General features: G+C 43.3%; 1 protein-coding gene across 3 annotated transcripts in view; it reads right to left on the bottom strand.

Moving 5' to 3' along the window:
* Positions 1–732: 732 nt before the first annotated feature.
* RNASET2 (ribonuclease T2) overlaps positions 733–23,078 on the bottom strand; it is a 172,011-nt gene continuing 149,665 nt past the window's right edge. For all 3 annotated transcript variants that reach the window (XM_083176384.1, XM_083176386.1, XM_083176385.1), the window contains 3 exons: positions 18,029–18,071; positions 11,404–11,478; positions 733–1,051 (listed from right to left, as the gene is read on the bottom strand). In XM_083176384.1, the coding sequence (XP_083032510.1) occupies positions 860–1,051; positions 11,404–11,478; positions 18,029–18,071 (310 nt within the window). In that variant the 3' untranslated portion in view covers positions 733–859. The remainder of the gene's footprint in view (positions 1,052–11,403; positions 11,479–18,028; positions 18,072–23,078) is intronic.

Raw genomic sequence — 23,078 nt, forward strand, 5'->3', positions numbered from 1 at the left:
TCTGTGGTGCACAGTTAGCCCTAACACTCACTTCGTGTATTACCAGTAAGGTGTGACAGTAGTGAAACACGTAAATTCGTGACAAACAATGATGTAATAAAACTGAAAAAAAAAACACTCCAGAATTTGTGCTGTGTCGCCAGAGGTCATCAAGGTTGTCCTAATTTCCGTAGGACAGAAAAGTACATGTGCAAAGTGGTATGGCCTCTGCGCCTTCAGTGTTTCTTTTAAAAAGACAGTTGGTGATGTGACAGTCCTTCTAATGGTATTATGTTATACATACCATACCACTTTGCACATATATATATATATATACTCGCCACGCTTCGGGCTCGTGGCTCGCTGCACTCCCATACACTATATAAAATCAACTCCACGCCGACGTGGATAGTGGGTGTATGAAGAGGTCAGGAGGACGCGTTCCGCCACCCCTCGCCACGCTTCGGGTGGGGGGATACCTTAATCTCATTGCATGTCATATAAGTGTATAGTAAAGTAAATTGCATCGCACCCTATAAAATCGCATGCGATTTTGCGGTGCAATGCGATCGCACCACCCGGAGGCAAAAAAGAGCAGTGAATAAATTACATAGGAATCACATCGCATGCAAAAACCACATGCGATGCGATTTGCCTATGGTGCCATACGTATGCTAATTGATAATAAACAAGTACCAAGAAAACTATATAGGGATAAAGAATACATCATTTTCCTAAAAATAAAAGACAGTCTGTGATTATGTCCAGCTCTCTGGATAAATGATTTTATACTAGTATTTCATTTTTATTTTGCCAAGTAGATTAAATCAATGTTAAAATATGCCTTACATTTTGTATTGCTACCTGGACAACCAAATAATTATTGTACAGGTGGATAAAAAGTGTTCATGTGATTGTCACAAACATGTAACTCCTCATAATAGGTTTTCCACTTTATCTGTGGCTCATCTTTGGTCATCAAAACATCACGTGAGGATTCTGTACAGTTTACCGGCTTAAAATCTTTTGAAAAACAAATTTCGATTTGTCCAAGAATTTGTACATCTTCGCCCTGGGAAAGAAACACATTTTTGAATTAGAACAGTGTACTTAAAATGTAATCTAATTAAGGATACACATACACACTAGCTACAATGAATTAACTTGTCAAGTTAGATTAGTCATTTATACGGATGGGGCCGCTCTCAGACCTCCATCCATGGGTTTCTGTTAGATGGCGATCTGGGAGACGGGACAGGGACACGCGAGTGTCCATTGCCGAGAATGAGGTAGGCGTGCGTCTCGACGTGCGCTTGCCCATTCTGGCGCAGGGTGTCAGGTGGCACAATGGGAGCTCTGAAAAGAGCAAATCCTTCTGTATTAAATATGTAATGGAATTTAAATAAAAATTAGCTTCATCACTAAATGGATAATGGTTTAAGGTAAATTAAATATATTAAATTTTTTTAAATGTATAGCAATGCTTAGCTTTCCTTACAGTTCCCATTGTTTGATAATAGAACAATGCACGTTATAGTAGTATAAAATATTTGCCTTGTGTAGAAATAGTTAAAGCGTTTGCTAAATCTCCACCTACTGAAACAGCACACCATCACATGATCTCAGGTAATTTGCAAAGTAGGTAACTGCAAGGTGAACTATTGTGAACAGATACAACATGGGGAGAGGTGGAGGGGTGCTTTGCAGACTCGTAAAAAACCATATTGAAGGTACCCTAAAGCTTAGAACACATTAGCCTATTTTCTTTAACTATATTGGTTAGTGTGTATGCACCATGCTGTTAATGATGCACGCTCCCGTTGTTGATGATGCCCTCTGTCATCCTGCATATACAGGATCGCTATTGCCCTACGACACACTCATCACTGAGAACAGATATGGGCCCTTATTCTGGTTCACTTCCAAAGGCAAATTCCTTCTCAAATGGACAAAACCACGTGCACTGCAGGTGGGACAGATGTAAATTGTGCAGAGAGAATTAGATTTGAATTACAAGGATGCCAGAGGTGTGTGTTAACCCCAGGACCGGGGGAACCTGCTCAGCAGAGGATGCAAAGCAGGGAGGCACCTCCAGCTGCTGCTGCGCCTGTCACACTGTGTGACAGGCAGCAGCACCGGCAACTTCACATAGCTAACAGTATCAATATGGAAGAAAGGTAGCAAAACTAACCCTGAAAACTATAGACTGGTCAACCTTACATCCTTTGTGGGGAAAATATTAGAAGGAATAATAAGAGATCGTATCAAAAATTTCTTAGAACAGGAGTAAGGCTTCCCTTGGGTTCATCAAAAATAGATCATGTCAGACTGATTTAATTAGCTTCGATGAGGAAGTCAGTAGGGGGCTGGACTTAACAAAATCAAGCAGTATTACATGAACAGAATATCCCTAAAGCTTTTGACACGGTGCCTCATAAAAGGTTATTAATGATACTAGGTAATTTAGGGTTAGGAGATAAAATTTGTAATTGGATTAAAAACGGTTTGCACAATCGGGGACAGAGTGTGGTGGTAAATGGCATACATTCCAGCTGGAGTAAGGTCCAAAGTGGAGTTCCGCAAGGTTCAATATTGGAACTTACCTTGTTTAATATATTCATTAATGATATAGGAAGTGACATAGTGAATACAATTGCAATATTTGCAGACGACACAAAATTGAGTAAGGAAATTAACTCAGGAGAGGCTATAAATACAGTACAAAGTGACTTAATGAAACTGGAAAGGTGGGCGGAAAGGTGAAAAACGCAGTTTAACGTTAATAAACGTAGAGTAATTCATTATGGGAACCAAAATGATCAAGCTACTTATAGGCTAAATGGAGTTATTATAGGGAATTCTGCTTTAGAGAAGGACTTGGGTGGCATCATACTGTAGTTGAAAAATTGGCTAATAGTGCACACTTCTCAAGTGCAGCAGCAAAAGCAAACCAGACACTGGCATGCATTAAATGGGGAATGGATTCAAGGGATGCCAATGTGATAGTGCCTCTTTACAAGGCATTGGTGAGACCACACTTGGAATACTGTTCTATTCTGGGCATCGCACCTTAAAAAGGACATAAATGAACTGGAAAAGGTACAGAAAAAAGCGACTAAGCTAGTAAAAGGTCTCAAATCACTAGAATACAAGATAGGTTAACCAGGTTTTCACTGGAGAAACAGAATACAGGATCGGGAATTATATGGAACTGGGAGATGATTTGTTCACTAACAGGCCTATACTTAGGACAGGTATGTCAGGGCTTTTTTTGATCAATTGCACAGGAAGGGAGATGGATATGCAGTTTATTAGAAATTGGCCCCCTCTTGTAGGGATAATCACAGATTGTGGTAAATCTAGGGGTGTGCTACCACCGACAATTATAATGCAATGCTTTTAATGAGAGACAGAAAAAGGATTGTCATATGGTGGTGCACCATTATAGTGCACCACCATATGACAATCCTTTTTCTTTCTCTCATTAAAAGCTATACTTAGGACACGCGGGCATGTACTGAGACTCAAAGAAAAGAAATTCTGTAATGAATTAAGAAGAGGAATCCTCACCATTAGAGCAGTAAAACTCTGGAACTCATTGCCGGTGGGGTTGATTACAGCAACTACTGTTAATGAATTTAAATAAAAACTGCATACATTTTGGCCACTAAGGGAATCCTATAGATGTGACTTACTAAAGTCAATAGTTACAAGTTAGATAGGTTGAACTTTATGGAGAAACGTCTTTTTTCAGCCTTAATTACTATGTTTATGTTCTCACTTGTGAACACAAGAAGGGGTCAGGGCAAGCTGAAGAAAGGAGCAATCAGCAGGGGATGGCTCTGGGCGGAGTGACTGCTGACCACAAGGTTTGCATGCAAAATATTCATATAGGAATACCAAATTGCAGCACGCTACAGACTTCTCATTGCCTAAATAAAACATAGCAAAGGTTTTTTCTATTTCACGTGCACAGTTAAGGGGCATACAGATATGGCAACCAGGCTTTTAGCCGAGCGATGTGCTTAAACAGGATCACTCAGCACACATCCTGGTGCACCCCGTGATGCTGTGTGCTGAATGGGCATTTGCCTATTTTTAAAATAAAAGGCATCTCCCAGCGCTTTACACAAGAACCGATCAGTGCTCCATTTCTAAGGGATCATGTCAGATCCCTTAGAAATGGGGCTGAAATCGACCCATGTGTATGCCCCTTTAGAGGGTAGCCTTCCCTCATCAAGTTCAACAGTGGTTAGTGGATATTCCCAGGAGATAAGTGCCTAAACTTATACTTTATTAAATAAAACATATACTTAGCCCATGCGGAAAAGGAAAAAATGTAAGGACCAGTTCTCACAAGGAGAGACTGGGCCAGGGGCGCTTACCAGGGGTGGTTTTAACCCAGCTGCTGCTTAGAACAGGATTGTCAGTCCTGTATAATGTACCAAAAAGAAAGAAGAATGTAGCAGCGCTTAAAAAATAAATTGAGGATTGGTTGAACTATCACAATAATTTTATTAATATGTTATTACACTACTAAAATGGTTGTTTTGGGGCCAGCAAACATGACTAAAAACAATGATAATAAATCACAGCTGTATATAATTGTGTGGTATTTGGTAATTGGAGTACTTATGTAATATCTGGGCTCCCATTTTTCTTATGAGACGCGGTGTCCACTCGCCACGCTTCGGGCATGGTGGCTCGCTGTGCTCGCCACACTATATAAAATCAACTCCATGCGTAGTTGGATAGTAGGGGTATGAAAAAATCGGGTGCATTTAACATGGGAGCCCAGATAATACATAAGTACCAGAATTGGAGTGTCCTTGAGAGTCCTGTATTATGGGCCCATAACGGTGTTTAAAAGTTCCCCAAATGGTCATCCAGAGGGAGAATCACCTGTTGCAGGTCTTGTGCTTGGAGTGGCCCAGAGTGGCACAAATAATCAACTCCTGCTGCAAGGTTTCTTGTAGATGGTAAAGAAGTATCTCGACCTTCAATGGATGGGCAAACCATTTGTATCCAATTTGGAAAGGGGAAATTCGTGGTCCAGATGGAGAAATCAGGACTGCAATCCAGAGACACTTGGTGGGGAGGCTGCCCATGCGGGATATGTAATAGCCTCCAAGTTCACCAAAGGGGTTGGTTGCCAGTTGAACTTAACATTCACTTAAAAGCGGCAATAATTTACAAGGCATGGCTTTGCTTTAAAAAAAATCAAGTTATTCTGGTGTACTCGGACACTATTATATATGCCCCCATGTCTAATGGTAACCTTTTGGATTTAATGATCCATCATTGGTCAGTAAGAATACTTTCTACCTGACAATGGGTCATTGTCATTAACCCAAATCTATTATCAGGCATAGGTTAAGTCCATGGAGTGCCGCCTTTTGGAATTAGTATATGTATATAAATGTATACTGTGTATGATAATATGATCAAGCACTCTTAATATAGAACAGAAATTAAGCAACCAGTGCCCTCTTGAAGTGGTAGTTACTCAAGTAATATAAATAGGGAACACTCTAGACGTTAGTTTACTGTTTACTATATATAAACATTTCAGAGCTTAACTTTCGTCAGGATATTGTATCCTAACAAAAGATTAAATTCTGAAACACTGATATTAACTATTATGCGTTGAGTTACCCTATTTCTATCTGCTGACGCCATCGAGTTCAGTTGACCATCCAGTCCACCAGTGACCGGTCCATCTCCCACCCACGCTCCTCCAATACCTGGACTCATTGGTACAGCCAGCGCTGGCACATCCTCTTCTTTTTCCTATACTGCAGCATATAGAAGTGACCCTCATCATTTTGGATGACCACACTCTACGTTTCCACCTCGCTTAAAAACCCAGAGAAGAGTAACCTGCGAGAACGGGGGGGGGGGTGGGGGGTGGGGGGGAGGGGGGGTGTCAGTTGAATACTGAACTCGATGGTGTCAGCAGATAGAAATGGGGTAGCTCAACGCGTTTCCGTGGATGTGTCATCCGTTTAGTTACCCTATTTCTATCTGCTGACACCATCCAGTCCACCAGTGACCTGTCCATCTCCCACCCACGCTCCTCCAATACCTGGACTCATTTATGGGATATCTGCTTTGTTCCTAACACTCCAGCTAAAGAGGAAGATTATACCAGTGGGAAGCCTGAGCCCTTGAAAACATAGTGCATACCTAGGACTACAGAGTCATCTGTTCTTGGACGTAACACCAATCAGGATGGTAATATAACATTTCTCAGCCTATTTATGGGAACTTTCCATGAAAAATTACCCCAAAATATATCATGCACATGCTCCATGATACAGCTTTTATCTTCTATTAGATATTTTATTGTGTATTATTGTATGTAATTTTATAAAATTTGTATAATTTTTTGAGAACCGTCTTGACTTATCATTGATACAGCCAGCGCTGGCACATCCTCTTCTTTTTCCTGTACTGCTGCATATAGAGGTGACCCTCATCGTTTTGGATGGCCGCACTCTACGTTTCCACCTCGCTTAAAAACCCAGAGAAGAAGTGTAAACTGCGAGTGCAGGGGGGGGAATTTTGCTCAGTTAAGAGATTTATTGGCAATCAGTGCATCGGTGTGAGTCGCACTGAGCATATGATGGGCTTGCAGCAGTGGGTGTGATCGGTGATCTTGGTAATCGGAATCAGCGTAAAACAAAAATTTTGTTTTTTAGTAATGAAAAACTAACCGTAATTAATTTAGATTTCAATTTTTTTAAGTTGCCTCTGACGTGTTTTAATAACATTTCATGATTTATAGAATAGATTTGAAGAATTTTACATAGCTTATGTGAATATTAATAAGGCTAACACAGGGATTGCTTAAACTATAACCTGCTGCAAAATCTACTGTGATACTTCTTATGCAACACATTTTATCCTTTTTCGCATAAGCTGGCAGTCCAGAAAAATCCAGGTATAAAATTCTCATGCTTTCAAACATGTTACTCCCTCCTAGCACTGGGCTCTTGGACCGGTCCTGGTTCCAAAAATATGGGATACAAAACTTTAGGGGTCCATAGAATTTTTAAAACCAGCACTGGGCTACTCTAGTCCATAAGGTAATGCCACTGCTGCCCTAAGGCAGGGCTCGACAAATACCGGGGGCCAGGTCCCCAAGGCGACCAGATTCTGCTTCCTGGCGACCAGATATTTTGCAGGGAGGAAGGAAGCAGAATCTGGTCATCAGCAGCCCGACCACCCGTCTCCCCTGTCCTGTCAGGCCAGCGCAGCGCAGTCCCTGACCCCTAGGCCAGCCTGTGTCAGACACAGGCTGGTATAAGATGCACTCTCTCAGCTGCCCGTGTCAAAATGTTTAAGCGCGGCCGCCGCGGGTCCCATCAGGGAGAGACTGCTTACCGCCAGCAGCTCCGTCCCTGCCTCTGCCCGGCCGCCGGAGTTACGTCCCCTTACACCCGGCTGCGGGAGCTCCGTGACCGCCCCTCCCCCCCCACCGTGGCCCAGCACTGGAGCTCCATCTCTGTCCCCCTTCCGCGCTGTTGCAGGAGCTCTGTCCGTGATAGCCCCCCCTCCGCCAGGCCATGTGAGCTCCGTGAGAGCCCCCCCTCCGCCCGGCCATAGACTCTGACACAAATGTACATATGGCGCACATCAAACTGATCAATGTGCTGTAGCCAATTCATTTTGTTACTACTGATAATTTTATTACTGTGGGAATACGTATATTTTGAGTGAATAAGATGTCTGGACGAGTAGTACAAGACCTGATATGCCAAGAGGGCTGTTTGGAGCAACTGCAGCCTCAGTGTATGATGATGCAATGGGCATTATAGTGTGTGGCATAATTTGTAATGGGCATTATGGCATGTGGCATAACGTGTAATGGGCATTATGGCATGTGGAATGTGGAATAACGTAATGGGTGTGTGACATGTGTAATAGGCATTGCGTTGTAAAAATTTTCCATGCCTTCGGCGCGCACTGCCCCTATTTTTAATTTGTCTGGCTCCTACACTTTCATCCTGGCTCCTAGATTTTTTTTTAAATGTCAAGCCCTGCCCTGCCCTGCCCTAAGGGAGTGGGGACCCCGGGAATAGTGTGCGCGCGTCCCCTTCCGGCGGCTGGCGAGTCTATCGCCAGCCCCCAGCTGAATGAGAGGGGCTCCATCTGTACCTTTGTAAAAAAAAAAAGTATACTTACCTATATCCATTGCAGATCAGTCCTCTTCCTTTCCATGCAGGCACCCAGAGGGTTAAAAAAAAATGTTACTTGATCCATGCAGACTGAAGAGAACCCATGTGTATGTGATCTCACTCTTCAGTCTGTTTGGATCATATAACTTGTGTTTTTTTTATATTAAATCATGTGCATACAGTACATGGAAAGAAGAGGACTGATTTACATTGGAAAAAGGTGACAGAATTTATTTTTTATTTTTGCAGGTAAACTATGGATCTACTGGACAAGAGGACAGAAGTGGGAATTTAGGTACCTATGTGAGTGTGTAAGCATGTCTGGGGTATTTGTGGTTCTCAAAGTACCAGAATGTAGGCGGAGGTTTGCTGAGACTTACAATTCCACAGGTAAAATCTATTTTTACACTGAAAGCTAACCAATTCGGCATCCACCATCCAGGGGTGCTGGTGATAGCCCCGGCCCTTGGAAGGGGGTGCTTTATTGGGAGGGTTTCCACTTACTCATGGAACCCGGCCAGGGCGGACTAGTTGGGGGTTAATGCATGTCAAAAGGCTTTGGCATTACCTTACTGACTAGTGGAGGCTGGTGCTGGCTTTAAAAATGTGTTTTTCCATTGTATTTTTAGAACCAGGAATAGTCCAAGAGCCCTGTATTGGCTATTTAAATACACAATTATTGCCATGTATTTTTGGACCAGCACCCTACTTAATTTTCTAAATTTACTTTGAACTTTCTTTTTCATTCAGAAGAACTGGAGATTTTGATTTATAAAAGCGCTATCAATTGTGCAATATAGCACAATTGATAGCGCTTTTATAAATCAAAATCTACAGTAACCTAATCCCAAACAGTGTGGAATTCAAACTCCCCCATCTATTCAGAAGAACTGCACAGATCACATGGATCCATGTATGCTTCTCAGGGCCGGTGCAAGCCCAAGGCGACCCCCCCCCCCTCTCCCCAACGGGCACTGATCGCCTGGGGGAGGGCAGCGGATTGCTGCTAGACTAGCTCCGGGGGAGGGGGGTAGGTGGTTTGTGGCCACTACAGGGGAGGGGGGACTGCGGGTTCTGTCCAGCCGGGGGGGAGCGGCTGGACAGAGAGCGCTGTCCAGCTGGGGGGAGAGGAGGGGGGAATGCGAGCGCTGTCCAGCCGGGGGGAGGGGGGACTGCGAGCGCTGTCCAGTCGGGAGGGAAGGGGGGACTGTGGGCACTGTCCGGCCGGGGGAAGGGGGGTTGCAGGCAGCTAAGTGCTGACTATGTGGCGGGGGCTGTAGACACTTGTAGCTTGATATAGAAGTGTCACATATGAAATTAATCAACACAATCTCTTTGTGCTCACTAGTTGCGACTAAAACAATTTTTGGCAAAAATATAAAAAATGCAGATTCTCAAGAAACATGGCGGGTCAACAGGAGCTGTATGGTGTGAATCAGGCAAAGATAAACAACATACAGTTCCAATTAAGTTTATTAAAATCCCTGGCAGACAGGTGTCATTTAATATGTGGATGTATGGTAATCCAACAGAACAGATTATTCTAAAAGAGTTACACAGAAGCTCCTTAACTTGGGAGCAAAAATCTCCTCAGGCACGAGCAGTGTTTCATTTAAGCGCCCCTTGCATCATGATCCGTTGGGTGATGCAGAAAGAACACCCGAGTTTGATCCATCTGCTTTTTCTTATACCATCTTAAAGCCATCTGTTCATGGTACGAGGTCGCTCTTATTTTATTATATTGTTTAAATAAAATCCCTTTTTAGGTTATCTGCACCCTGAGAAGGTTTTTGCTTTATTCACATATTCTGAACATCCTGCTGAGATGAACATAAATAAACCATTATATACATATACCCAATATAATTAAGTAAGCCAGAGTGTGAGCATCACTTCGTATTGCCGGTCTTGATGTACACATGTAAAAGATACCCTGATAGGAGTTACCTAACCTTTGTTCATGTAAGCTTGTCTTAACACCTGGGTGAATCCATCTGATCCTCAGTTGGTGAAATCAATGTTTATACACCTCACAAGGGTTTCTTTCCAACGTTTAATATAAAGGACTTTCACTGTTCTGTTTTTTTTTGTGTCTGTGGAAAACTGAATAATCGGAAACCTAATTGATTTCACATCTATGGAAGTTCAGAATAACTTTGGAAAATTGACATACTGTATGCAAGACATTTGTTGGCACAGTATTCCTGTATTTTCTTTCATATAGTGTATATAAGCAGAAGCACAGAGAGCTTTGGTTTACCTATAGTAGAAAGGAAATAAGAAAGTGACTGGGTTTAAGTGTATAACTCATAATTGTACGCAAACCCAGGAGTTTTCATACAACTAAGACTGTGGGGGGACTGCGTATGTGTAGTACACATTATGAGCAGGGGAAGAATAGGCCCTGCATAGTTTCACACTGCACCTCCAAAGACACAGCATAAGTGACAACAGTGGTATTAGTTTGGTAGTTGCCCGGAGGCAAGATGAATATTGGTGCCCTCCACACACACACACACTCACACAATGTTAATCAAAATATATATAGTCTGTTATGAGATATACATTATATACTGTATATACTGTATATACAGAGAGAAAGAGAGAGAGAACACATATATATTTCAGAACTCAGCCACAGAAGCGATTTTGATGGCTTTCAATTAATGGATTTAAACTGGCAGAGGTGAAGAGGTGCCCCCTTGAGAGCAGGAGCCCAGCGGCAGATGACTCCATTGCCTCCCAGAGTTCTGCCTCTGAGTGACAAGCTGCAACCTGGCACTAATCTTCTGGCCTCAGTAGTCTGAACAGTCCAACAGCATTACTGCCTCTGATGATGTGTCTTCAAATTCACCAGCAAATCACAGAAGCCCAAAAGGAGGCATTTATCAGTAGGGCAACTGCTACTCACCTCTCTGGTATAGCAAATTATCGGCAGGGCGGTGATTCAGCTTTCAACCCCTTAGGCACCTTCTTACAAAGGATTTTCGGTACTTTGAGTATGCACAAAGCCTATTTTGCATGTGCATGAATGCAGCACAGGATGCAGACAGGCAAGCCGTGCAATGGTGGGTGCTTTGATCCGATGCTGCATTCTAGAATGCAGCAAGTGGGATATGCTTGTAATAGAAGCTTCCTGGAGCATTACCATATAGTGCTATCACTGCTGCTTTCCAGGAAAAACATTGCAAAACCCTTGAAACAAGGACATACAATTCTTGCTAATTTATTACAAAAAGGTTACCTGCTGTGGAGGAAGACACTGGATTTTTGGTATTACGCCATATGCATTCACAACTGCATCTTCTATCTCTTTCATCTAAAATAGATCAAAAACATTAAACCATTACAGTATGTCAGGGGTTTCCAATCTTTTTTGAATCACGGCATCCTACAGTATCAGAATTTTTTTACGGCACCCCTAGGCCAAAAAACAAACAAAAACAGAATACATTTAACATTAAGTAGATAGTGTTTATATGGGATTCAGTATTGAATCCCGGCGGTCGGGATCCCGGCGTTCAGAATCCCGACGCCGGAATCCCGACAGCCGAAATGCCGACAAGGGGGGGGACGTGGATCGCCCCCCCTTGCGGGCTCGCTGCGCTCGCCACGCAGCGGGCCCGGTGCCTCGCTACGCTCGGCACGCTAATTTATTCTCCCTCCAGGGGTGTCGTGGACACCCCAGGAGGGAGAATGTGTCGGCATTTCGGCGGTCGGGATTCCGGCGTCGGGATTCTGAACGCCGGGATCCCGACCGCCGGGATTTTAACTGCATCCCGTTTATATGTGCTTCTTAGGTTCAGTTATGTGGTAAAGGGTAGGATTTGCTTCTGTTCGTACACATTTTATGATTGGCAGCCACCAGCACTGGTTTTACCCATAAATAATTACCATGAACTGGTCCTAGATCACCAACCCAGGGCACCCCTGCATGTGTCCCGAGGCACCCCAGGGAGCCACAGCACACAGTTTGGGAACCACTGCAGTATGTCATTGAATTAATTTGTGTAGTCCTATGCTCGCTTTGATGTATCAATGATAACGGTTTCATACTTACAGTAATGTACTTTCTGCATTTGTTTAAAAAACAGATTTGCAGATCATCAATTTAGTGAGTATATACTGTAGGTAACATAAATAAGATAAGATCTTATTTATGCCCCTTTCCCACTGCAGGTCTTAAACGGTATATTGACGTTTTTTTCCCCTTTCTAAACGTTTAAGGCTGCAGTTGGAAAGCGCCAGAGTTGATTTACTGGTTAAAGTTAACCGGTATTTCAACACGTTTAAAAAGCAGAGTCCTACACGGTAAAATACCGTTTTTGAGGCAGTGGGAATGCCTCTGAAACGGTATTTAGTAAAAAAAAAAAAATCGACGTGGGTTCCCCCCCACTGCCGTAACCAGCACCAGGCTGAAGAGCCGGGGCTGGCATTAAAAAAATCAGGAAACCCGACAAATAGGGCTTCGCTGATTTTTTAAAACCAGACCGGGGCTGGTTCCCAAAATACGGGGGACAAAATGAGTAGGGGTCCCCCGTATTTTAAGAACCAGCCCCAGGCACAACCAGCCAGCAGGGTAATGCCACAGTCGGGGGGAGACTTTTTATACAAGTCCCCCCGGCCAAAGCATTCATCCCTACCGACCAGTCAGTCTGGCCAGGGGCCCTGGGGGAGTGGGGACCCCCCCAATAAAGGGGTCCCCCCCCCCTCCAGAACTTACCTGACCAGGCTGAAGCCTGGTGCTGTCCCCGGTGGCCCTGTGCGGTGGCCCCTGGGATGATCATTGTGTAAAAAAATAGATGAAAAACCTATTGTTTTAAACTGTGGAACTGAGTCCCAGCAAGCCTCCCCCGCAAGCTGGGACTTGGAGAACCACAAGTCCCAGCCTGCGGGGCATTAAAGGGCCCGCTGGGTCTTGTAGTTCCACAGTAAAAAAATAGTTAAATAAATACACACTGACACATTAGAAAAATAAAAGTTTAATACATACATTACACAAACACACTGATACTTACCTATCTTGAGCCCGTCGGTAGGTCCCAGGGTCTGGTCCGGTGGCTTGGTTCCGGGGCTGGTCCGGGGCTCCAGGGCTGAAGAGTCCGGGGTCCTGGATCCGTAATAATCCAAAGGGGTACCTGGGGAAGGAAATCCTACTCACCTGCTCCTGTGGCGACCACCCTGGCATCTGCTGTTGAAGTCACGCTGCTCCCGGCTGCAGTGGTACCCGCTCCGCCTCCGCTGTACACTAGAGACGCAGAGATCCTTCTTCCTCTGCGTCTCTACTCAGAATGATTTCTGGCCAATCAGGAGCCGACTTTCTTGGCTCCTGATTGGCCAGAAATCATTCTGAGTAGAGATGCCGAGGAAGAAGGATCTCTGCGTCTCTAGTGTACAGCGGAGGCGGAACGGGTACCACTGCAGCCGGGAGCAGCGCGACTTCAACAGCAGATGCCGGGGTGGTCGCCACAGGAGCAGGTGAGTAGGATTTCCTTCCCCAGGTACCCCTTTATATTACTACGGATCCAGGACCCCGGACTCTTCAGCCCTGGAGCCCAGGACCCGGACCAGCCCCGGAACCAAGCCACCAGACCGGACCCTGGGACCTACCGACGGGCTCAAGATAGATAAGTATCAGTGTGTTTGTGTAATGTATGTATTAAACTTTTATTTTTTTAATGTGTCAGTGTGTATTTATTTAACTATTTGTTTTACTGTGGAACTACAAGACCCAGCGGGCCCTTTAATGCCCCGCAGGCTGGGACTTGTGGTTCTCCAAGTCCCAGCTTGCGGGGGAGGCTTGCTGGGACTCATAGTTCCACAGTTTAAAACAATAGGTTTTTCATCTATTTTTTTACACAACGATCAGCCCGGTGGCAACCGCACAGGGCCACCGGGGACAGCACCAGGCTTCAGCCTGGTCAGGCAAGTCCTGGAGGGGGGGGACCCCTTTATTGGGGGGGTCCCCACTCCCCCAGGGCCCCTGGCCAGGCTGACTGGTCAGTAGGGATGAATGCTTTGGCCAGGGGGACTTGTATAAAAAGTCTCCCCCCCGGCTGTGGCATTACCCTGCTGGCTGGTTTGGCCTGGGGCTGGTTCTTAAAATACGGGGGACCCCTACTAATTTTTTCCCCCGTATTTTGGGAACCAGCCCCGGACCTGGAGCCTGGGGCTGGTTGTTAAAAATCGGGGAACCCCTATTTGTCGGGTTCCCTGATTTTTAATTACCGGCCCGACTCTTTCAGCCTGGTGCTGGTTACAGCTGTGGGGGGGACCCCACACTGTTGTTTTTATTTTAATCCCCCCCTCATATTTTTTATGGGTTAAACAGGTTTTTAAACGGCAGTGTGAATGTGCCAAAAACGGCTTTTAAACGGTAATTTACCGTTTAAAAGCTGCAGTGGGAAAGGGTCTTTATGGCTCTTGCTGTTTAAAAACCCGTTGAAAAAAAAACGGGTAATGACCCGTTTCCGCAGTGGGAAAGCAAAATCAGATGCATGAAGTAACTGCACAAAATGGCATTTTATTAAGCTTGCAGAAAGCACCATTGAGCGTATTGTCCAGTCTGTCTTCTGTCTACTACACTGAAACTGCCCTCACTACAAGTCTGCAATGACCTCCTTGCTGCTAAAGCCAAAAGGCACCTACTCTCCTTCACTCCCTTGGTCTGCATAATAATGCCCTCCCCTGGCTGTCTTCATATCTATCTAACTGTTCCTTCTGTCTCCTCTCCTGTTTCCACGTTCCCCCACTTCTAAGAACATTAGGTGTCGCTTAAGGTTCTGTTCTTGGTCCTCTGCTTTTCTCGCTCTATATATGCTCTTTTGGTGTTCTCATTAGCTCTTTTGACTTCAAATATAATCCAGGGTTGCCGACTTTAAGAATCTCCTCTCCGGGAGAAGCCCAGAGAGGTGACTTTCAGCAGCAGTTCTGGGGGCGGGGCTTGAGCGTGGCATCATTATTATTGCCAGCATATTTATGCGATTGTGACATTTTAGCTCAGCCCCCTTCTCTGAGACCCGCTGATTTCGGCATTTAAATGCTGACGTCTGGGGAAGACGGCCGGGATTGGGGTCCCCCTGTTTCCGGGAGCCAGGAGGGGGACCTGATTTTCGGGAGACTCCCGGCCATTCCGGGAGGGTAGGCAACCCTGATATAATCTCTATGCTGATTATACTCAAGACTACATTTCCTCCCATGACCACTCTCACCTGCTCTCCTCCCTCGTAACTCCAACTGTCTCTCCGCTATCCCTTCTTGAATGTCACAGCACTTTTATAATATTAACATGTCTAAAGCTGCCCATAGACGGTCCGTTCTGTACTATGAGATGCGCGCTCCCGCGCATCTCATCGTACGGTACAAAAAATATGTGCTTCACATACTTTTTGTACTAGCTGTTCATCACATCGCATCGCATGCACAAGGCATGCGATGCGATGTGTACTATTTAAGTCCCGAACGGATCCGTTAAACGGACCATGTATGGGCAGCTTAAGATCGAGCTGATCTTCTTCCCATACTACCTCGCCTCCCACTATTTCATTATCTATTGATGACACTACTATTTCCTCTATTCCACAAGTGCTCTGTTTTGGAGTAATCCTTGACTACTTCCATCCTTCAAACCACACATTCAGTACCTGTTGTTTTCATCTCAAACGTTTTTACAGGATCAGACTCTATATCATCAAGACCCTTATCCACTAACTGTCACCTCCAGACTGGACTACCGTAATGTTCTTCTATGTGGCATCCCTGACCTCTCTCCACTCCAACCTATCCACAAATTCAGAAATCTAAATCTCACCCTTATTTAGAGAAAACAAAATTGCTAATGGACCTCTTATATGAGAGAAAACCAATTTTTAGGAATTTATTCAATCTATGGGTGACATACCTATATGCTGTACAATATAAATTCCTAGCACAAAAAAAAATCAAATGTTATTATGTATGTATTAAAATTGGTGTCAGCACCAATATTTTCTATTGATGTCTTCATAGAATGCTCCAATAGCCCTATTTACGGCTTTAGTCATCAAATAGGAAAAGTGTTAAAAGCATGTGAAAATATAATGAAGCGCTGAAGAAATATTTTTTTAATTTTTTTTTAAAACTATTCACACAAAAAATGTATACAAAACTGTGTCTGTATATTATGAATGTAAAGAGCTTATTTTACATTAATAGTATACTACTTTGGGGGAACAAAAAATTCAGACAATTTTGTATACATTTTGTTTGTGAATATTGGCAGTGCTCAGCTTTTGCTGAAACTTTTTTCTATGCTTTAGCACTTTTCACAAGCTTTTAACACTTTATGACCCCTTATCCATTTAAATGGACTTCATGAAAAATGTATTGCATACACCATATTGAGATGACTGTTGCCATTTAAAACCCAATGTACATTTAAATGTACGAAAATACTGTAAAAAACTATAAAAATGGAAGACAATGCTTTATGTATGTACTATAAACTAAAATAACCAAAGTATATTTTTAGGGGGGTTACTTAGGGTATATCAGTGTTAAAAAAAAATATCCCGTTCAAAATGGATTTGCATGTAATTCTGCCTTGACCTCTATCATGCACCTGATGTTACAGTGTGGTGCAACGAAAATAACTTTGAAGACAAAGTCCTCCTCTATATCTGGGCCACCTTAATGTGCAAGTGCCAAGAGGCTGCAGGATCAGCAGGTACATGTCTGAAGGATGATATAATGATTTTCCATCTGGAGTACCTGCTTTTGATTGAAACATGGGAGGCAAATAGTAACTATTGGTGCATATCTAGCATCTGACACGGGTTTCAGGACATGTTATAGGTACATATGGGGAAGTCCTAGGAGCATATTGTATGTAAAGGTAAATTATGCTGAGGCCTATTTTTTATAAAATGATGGGTCACCAGCTACCCAGTGTAACCACTACACAACAGCTGGTTAGCATACACTTGGATTTATTTATTAACAAAGAATGGATGTCAATGCAAAAACAGCCTACAGTCTTGAGTAAAATACAAAAATACATCATATTTTGAACATCTCTCATTTAAGTGCTGGGATCAAATAGACTAAGGGCCAGGGGTGTGGTATAGGGTACCGACAGTCGGGATCCCGACAGTCATTAGCCCGATGTCGGGATCCCCACTGCCCAGACTCAGACAGCATGATGAGGTCAACAAAGCCCCTTGCGGGCTCGCTGTGCTCGCCACGCTGCAGGCACGGTGGCTCGCTACGCTCGCCACCTATTCTATTCTCCCTCTATGGGGGTCGTGGACCCCCACAGGGGAGAATAGCCGGTGGCTGACGGCAACCGTCTGTCAGAGTTTTGACAGTCGGGATCCCGACGTCGGGTAAATGACTGTCGGGATCCCGACTGTCGGGACCGCGTCCGGCACCCAAGGGCCAGATGCACTAAGCTTCAAAAGTAATAAAATGGATAGTGATTAACAGCCAGCCAATCAGCCATGTCACAGACTGTTTGAAAAATTTCAGGCAGGAGCTGACTAGTTGGTTGTTTATCACTCCATTTGATCACATGTACAGCTTAGTGCATCTGGCCCATATGTCTGAGTGGCCAAAAGGTAAAACTTTATATGCAGTAGACATTCTGATTATTTTGATACTGAATTTACAGTAGCATCAGCAAGACCAAGGATTCTAATTTTTGAGGCTAGATGAGTCCCTTCACTATGTAATCCACCAAAATATTCTCACAAGAGCTAAATCTTCAAATCCCCAAACTGGGGAGGTTCAGGAAAGATAGAAATGTGACAGATAGAGGGTCACAATAGCAACTCTAAATCTCCAGGACAAATTAAGCGGGTCTGTTGCCTTTATAAATCCACATCAGCATTTACCTGGTAAGTATTTGATGGTTTGATTCCAGATTTCACAAGAACGCTAAAAAAAAAGGAGACATAAAATAAGAGTTTCCTTTAACAAAGAATCCACAAACACTGAATGGGTGCTGGATGACGGCCGGAATGACAGGGGCTTATCGCTCACTCGTAGGGGTCCATGACCCCCATAGAGGGAGGATATAACCTGTGGGGATCCCATAAGTGGCTTCTTTGCACTGACCCCCGTTTGGAGTAGCAGCAATCAGAATTCCGATGTCGGTATGCTGACTGTCAGAATCCCAACTGTCGGGCCATCATACCACACCCATCATATTTTCCACATAGAACTTCGTTTTGTAATGTGCACAGTCTGAATGTTATGGAAGAACCTCACCTGTTAGTCAGCAGGTAAGAACCTCAAGTACAGATTTTCAAGGCGAAAAACATTTTTTTTTCTATTTAATTTGTACTGCAAATGTGACTTTTTCTGTACATTTATTAATAATGATCAAGACATTAATAATTAAAGAAAATATGTGACTATTTTGTGTACAAATGGCTTAATAGGATTTATGAATTCACTACTAATATTGTCAAGCCAGATCTAGAGATGTGTACAACTCAACATATATGGGGAAATTTACTAAAGGAAATTTGTAAAAAATAGGTGTATTTGTATCCAGAAATACACTTATTTTTGACATTTACTATCCCGAAAATACGGCAATTCGTATTCGTATTGATAGCACATCAATATGAATACGAATTGCCGTATTTTCGGGATAGTAAATGTCATAAATAAGTGTATTTCTGGATACAAATACACCTATTTTTTACAAATTTATTTTAGTAAATTTCCCCCATAATGTAAAGAACGCTCCATTGGACCAACTCGCTACAACCTTTGACAAAGGTGGCCAATGAATTCTATGAAGCTACAACAGGTGTTCCAAAGGAAGTAGTTTTCTAGAAAAGAAACACACTAAGCAATATTTAAATGATATTGCTATTTTTTCCCCTTTGGAGCAATATCGTTTAAAATATTGCATATTTTAAATATCGGCCAGGAGGGTCGTTAAGGATGCCCTCCGTCACCCTGCATGTACAGACAATGAAGCCCCTCCATAAATGAGAGCCATGCCCCTGCTCTCCCCACTAACATAGGCAAGTGTGTGTAACTTAATGATGCTAGCACTCCGCCAAGTTCCCACCACCGCCAATTACACTGAGTATACATACATATAGCGTATGGGGTGTACCTGGCTAAGTTACAATCAGTTGCATATAGGTGTCACCTTCCAACACTAATTTATTTATTTAGGGCTGACGTATTAGCATGAAAGTCTATTTATTGTGTCACTTACAGGTGTGTCCACAAACATTTAGCCACTTTTTTGCATTACACAAACTTTCATGGCACGATTCAGCAGCGCCCAGCATCATCTTTGTGACGCTTCTATTAAAATGGATCTTATTTGCAAAAATGGAGTCTGCATGTGTAGCTGTATCTGCATATGAAAGGTTATGTGACAGTGTTTTCCAAGAAAATGCATAGACAGCAACAGTCACACACTGCATATCCTTTTATAATCTGTTTAGCAAATAAGATTACTCATAGAATGCATTTACAACTATATGCAGATTTTCACAGATCATGAGGATGGATCTGCTTACCCTACAACAAAAACATACAAACTGGAGTAAAGCAGACTCTACACAAACCACAATTCATAGGGAATCGACCACAGGTTATGAATAGAACATGCAGTAGGGCTTATTGCATCCATACCTGCCTATAAACTACCAGCTCCTTTCTGTTTCGAACACTGTTCTGCTTGCAGCTACAATCCATGCTAAAGCTGACCCCCTTCTTTTGCAGTCCCGACAACACAGCTTTCCACTTTACTATGGTCGCAATGCCGTCAGGGGGTTATGCCAATGACTACAAGCCACATTCGTACATCAGAAACGTAATTTACTGCATCATTGCAGTAATGGACCTTGGTCAATTGTAATGATAAACATTCTGAATGCCTACAATTGTTCATAGAATATTTTAATGCAATTAATTATCCAAATTACCAGGGAGGTGCCCTGGACATATTATAGGGTTCTAAAGCTAGCAAAAATATCAGCTATTTCTAGACAACTGCAAGCTGCCTACAATAATTAGGCAGATTTGCACCGAGACAAAGATAAGGTCCTTCTGCAGGACAAACAAAGAGGGATGTCACATTGTCACATGAGCAGGAGCACTTGTCTGACCTGTAATTTATTGCTGAAACTGTATGCTTAGAGTAGTTGTGTGCGTTTGAGAGTGCCAGTCCCAGTGCGCCGAGTTATACGTCTAGCCGGCGTTGGCTGTGAGTGCTCTCGGTAGTGACGCCGTACAGATGTCTCCTGGTGTGTACCGGCGCTAGGAGATATCAGGGCGGCACTGTGGCTTGTCAGCACCCGGGCGCTGAGATAGATTTCCAGCCGGCGTCAGCGGGGGATCAATCTCAGCAGCGAAGCCGCACTGTAATTATTCAGAGCGCATAGTGATTTCTGGGCGGCAGCACATGGGATGACCAGTACCTCTCGGTCTCCCCCTCACGACACTAGAGAGTGGACAAAGGGGGGAAAGAATAAAAGATTAAGAAGGGGAAAAAAAGAAAGAAAAAAAAGTATATATAAGAGAGAAGGGAGAGAGGAAGGAAAAAGAATAGAGGAAAAAGAATAGAAAAAAAAATGGTCATAAAAGGGGAGAAAAAAAAAATGGCGGGCAAAGGTCGTAAGAACAATCCCCAGGAACCAGCGGTCTTTTTTGGCACTAAAAAAAAGTAAACAAGCAAGCCAACAGGTGGCGGCAGCGGCACTTGCCATGAGCCCCTCCAGCTCTATTTCCAGGTCAGACTCATCTCAGCTGACAGATCCAGACCCGTATGACTCACTCATTCAAAGAATCACCAATTCCTTTAAGACAGAATTAAAAGCCGCAGTGACAGAATTGAGATCTGAGATACTGTCTCTGGGGGTCCGGATAGACACCTTGGAGCATAATTCGGATGAAATATGTAAATTTCAGGCAGATCTATGCCAGGACGTTACAGAGATGAAAACAGAAATCTGCCTTCTAAAAGATCAAATAGAAGACCTTGAAAATAGGTCAAGAAGGCAGAATCTACGCATCCGCAACGTGCCTGAATCTATTGACAACCAAACTCTACCTACGTACTTAAAAGGGCTCCTTCAGCATATGCTGCCAGACAGCAAAGAGGATCAGCTCATTTTGGACAGAGCACATAGAGCCCTAAGAGCAAAACCTGTAGCGGAGCCCCCCAGAGACATAATTATCCGAGTCCATTATGATTACATAAAGACAAAAATCCTGGACTACAGCAGGGCTACCCCATCTATTCAAAATAAAGAATCAACCTTGTTAATCTTCCAAGATCTGGCCCCATCTACCCTGAGGAAGAGGAGAGAGATGGGGACCATTACCAAAGCTCTACGAGATCAGAAGATCCTGTATAGATGGGGCTTCCCATTTTCCCTATTTTTCTCCTACGATGGAAAGAAGTACCATATATACTCGAGTATAAGCCTACTTTTTCAGAACATTTGTTATGCTGAAAAAGCCCCCCTAGGCTTATACTCGAGGGAGGGTCCCACTTGAGTCAGTAAGTTTTCCCATTTTTTTGTTGTAAAATTAGGTGCCTCGGCTTATATTTGGGTCGACTTATACTCGAGTATATACGGTATATGATTAAAGATCCTGTATCCGGGATAACAATGCTAAAGGGCCTAGGCATAGACCCGGACCCCCGAAATATGACCTCAAAAGACACTAGAGGGACTCCAGAACCAAGGAAACCGCCGAGCGCGGAATGGTCCCAGAAATAAACTCTGCGTCTTATACTGCCACCCCCATCATCGTTAAACATTATATGTTCTCCTCAGCAACGTATAAAACTTCTTTGTTCGTGGTTTTTTTTTTTTTGTAATGTACAAAACTGTATCTTTTTTTCCTTTGTATAGAATTTGATGAGTATACGTGTAAGCGGTACGATATTTAAGCACAGTAGAGGCACTTAAGGAAAAGTTTTAAAGTATTAGCCTGAGGCACTTAGGGTTCACAAAAATAAGAAAAGGGAGATACCCTTTATAAACCCCCGATACATATGTAAGCGATATGATATTTAAGCACAGTAGAGGTAATAAGGAAAAGCTCTAAGGCATTTATGCACTTTGGGCATGCAAAAATGGGAAAGGGCACATACCCTTCATAAATCCCCGGCCTGGGGTCTTAGAAAAGGTCACCTTGGTTAGGTACAGTAAAATAAACAGACACGTAATTTTTGTTTAGTTAAGTAATATGATTTGTGAAATTATTGTGTAGAAACTTTTTGCTCTTTTTGCCCATTTTTTTCTCTCCCTCCCCGTATTTCTTTTTTCTTCTTTTCCCCCTTTTTTGTATACTAGGCACTTATAGGGGTAAATACCCACATAGGGCAGCTCAAAAGGACCGCCCATAATAGAAAATAAGGCACTTCGTTAATTCAGATAATTGGGGAAGCATATTTCTAAAATATTTTAAAAGTGTGTCATGGGTTTCCTTATTTTTTTTTTTTTTTACGGCAGTAGTCAGGGTTTATGTACAAACAGCCCCACGACGAATTCGTCTATTGGAGAGATTGTGGGTAGTATATCAGGGATTAAAGCCCAATAGGTCAAGACATCATAAAAAAAAGATTGATGCCCCCCTCGGACACCCAAAAAATTGGGTGACGGGGTGCAAGAGAGAGGATATGCCGGACCAAATATGAAAAAAAAAAACGCAACAACATATTCCCTTCTCCCTAATCCATTCTCCCACATATTTATTATAAAGTAAGGAAACATCCCCCCCCCCTATAATAGTCCACCAGCAGGTGGCAAAAAGAGAGGTAGTTTAACTATACGGCTGATCATTCTTTTTCGCTCCTTTTTTCGGATCCTCTTGTTCTTCTCCCTCCCCACTGTGACACCCCACCCCTGGAGGAACCCCCTCAATAAGGGACTCGTTTCTCAAAAAAAGAGGGTTTGG

Source organism: Crinia signifera, chromosome 3 (genome assembly GCF_055691185.1).
Source record: "Crinia signifera chromosome 3, ASM5569118v1, whole genome shotgun sequence".
Lineage (NCBI taxonomy): Eukaryota > Metazoa > Chordata > Amphibia > Anura > Myobatrachidae > Crinia > Crinia signifera.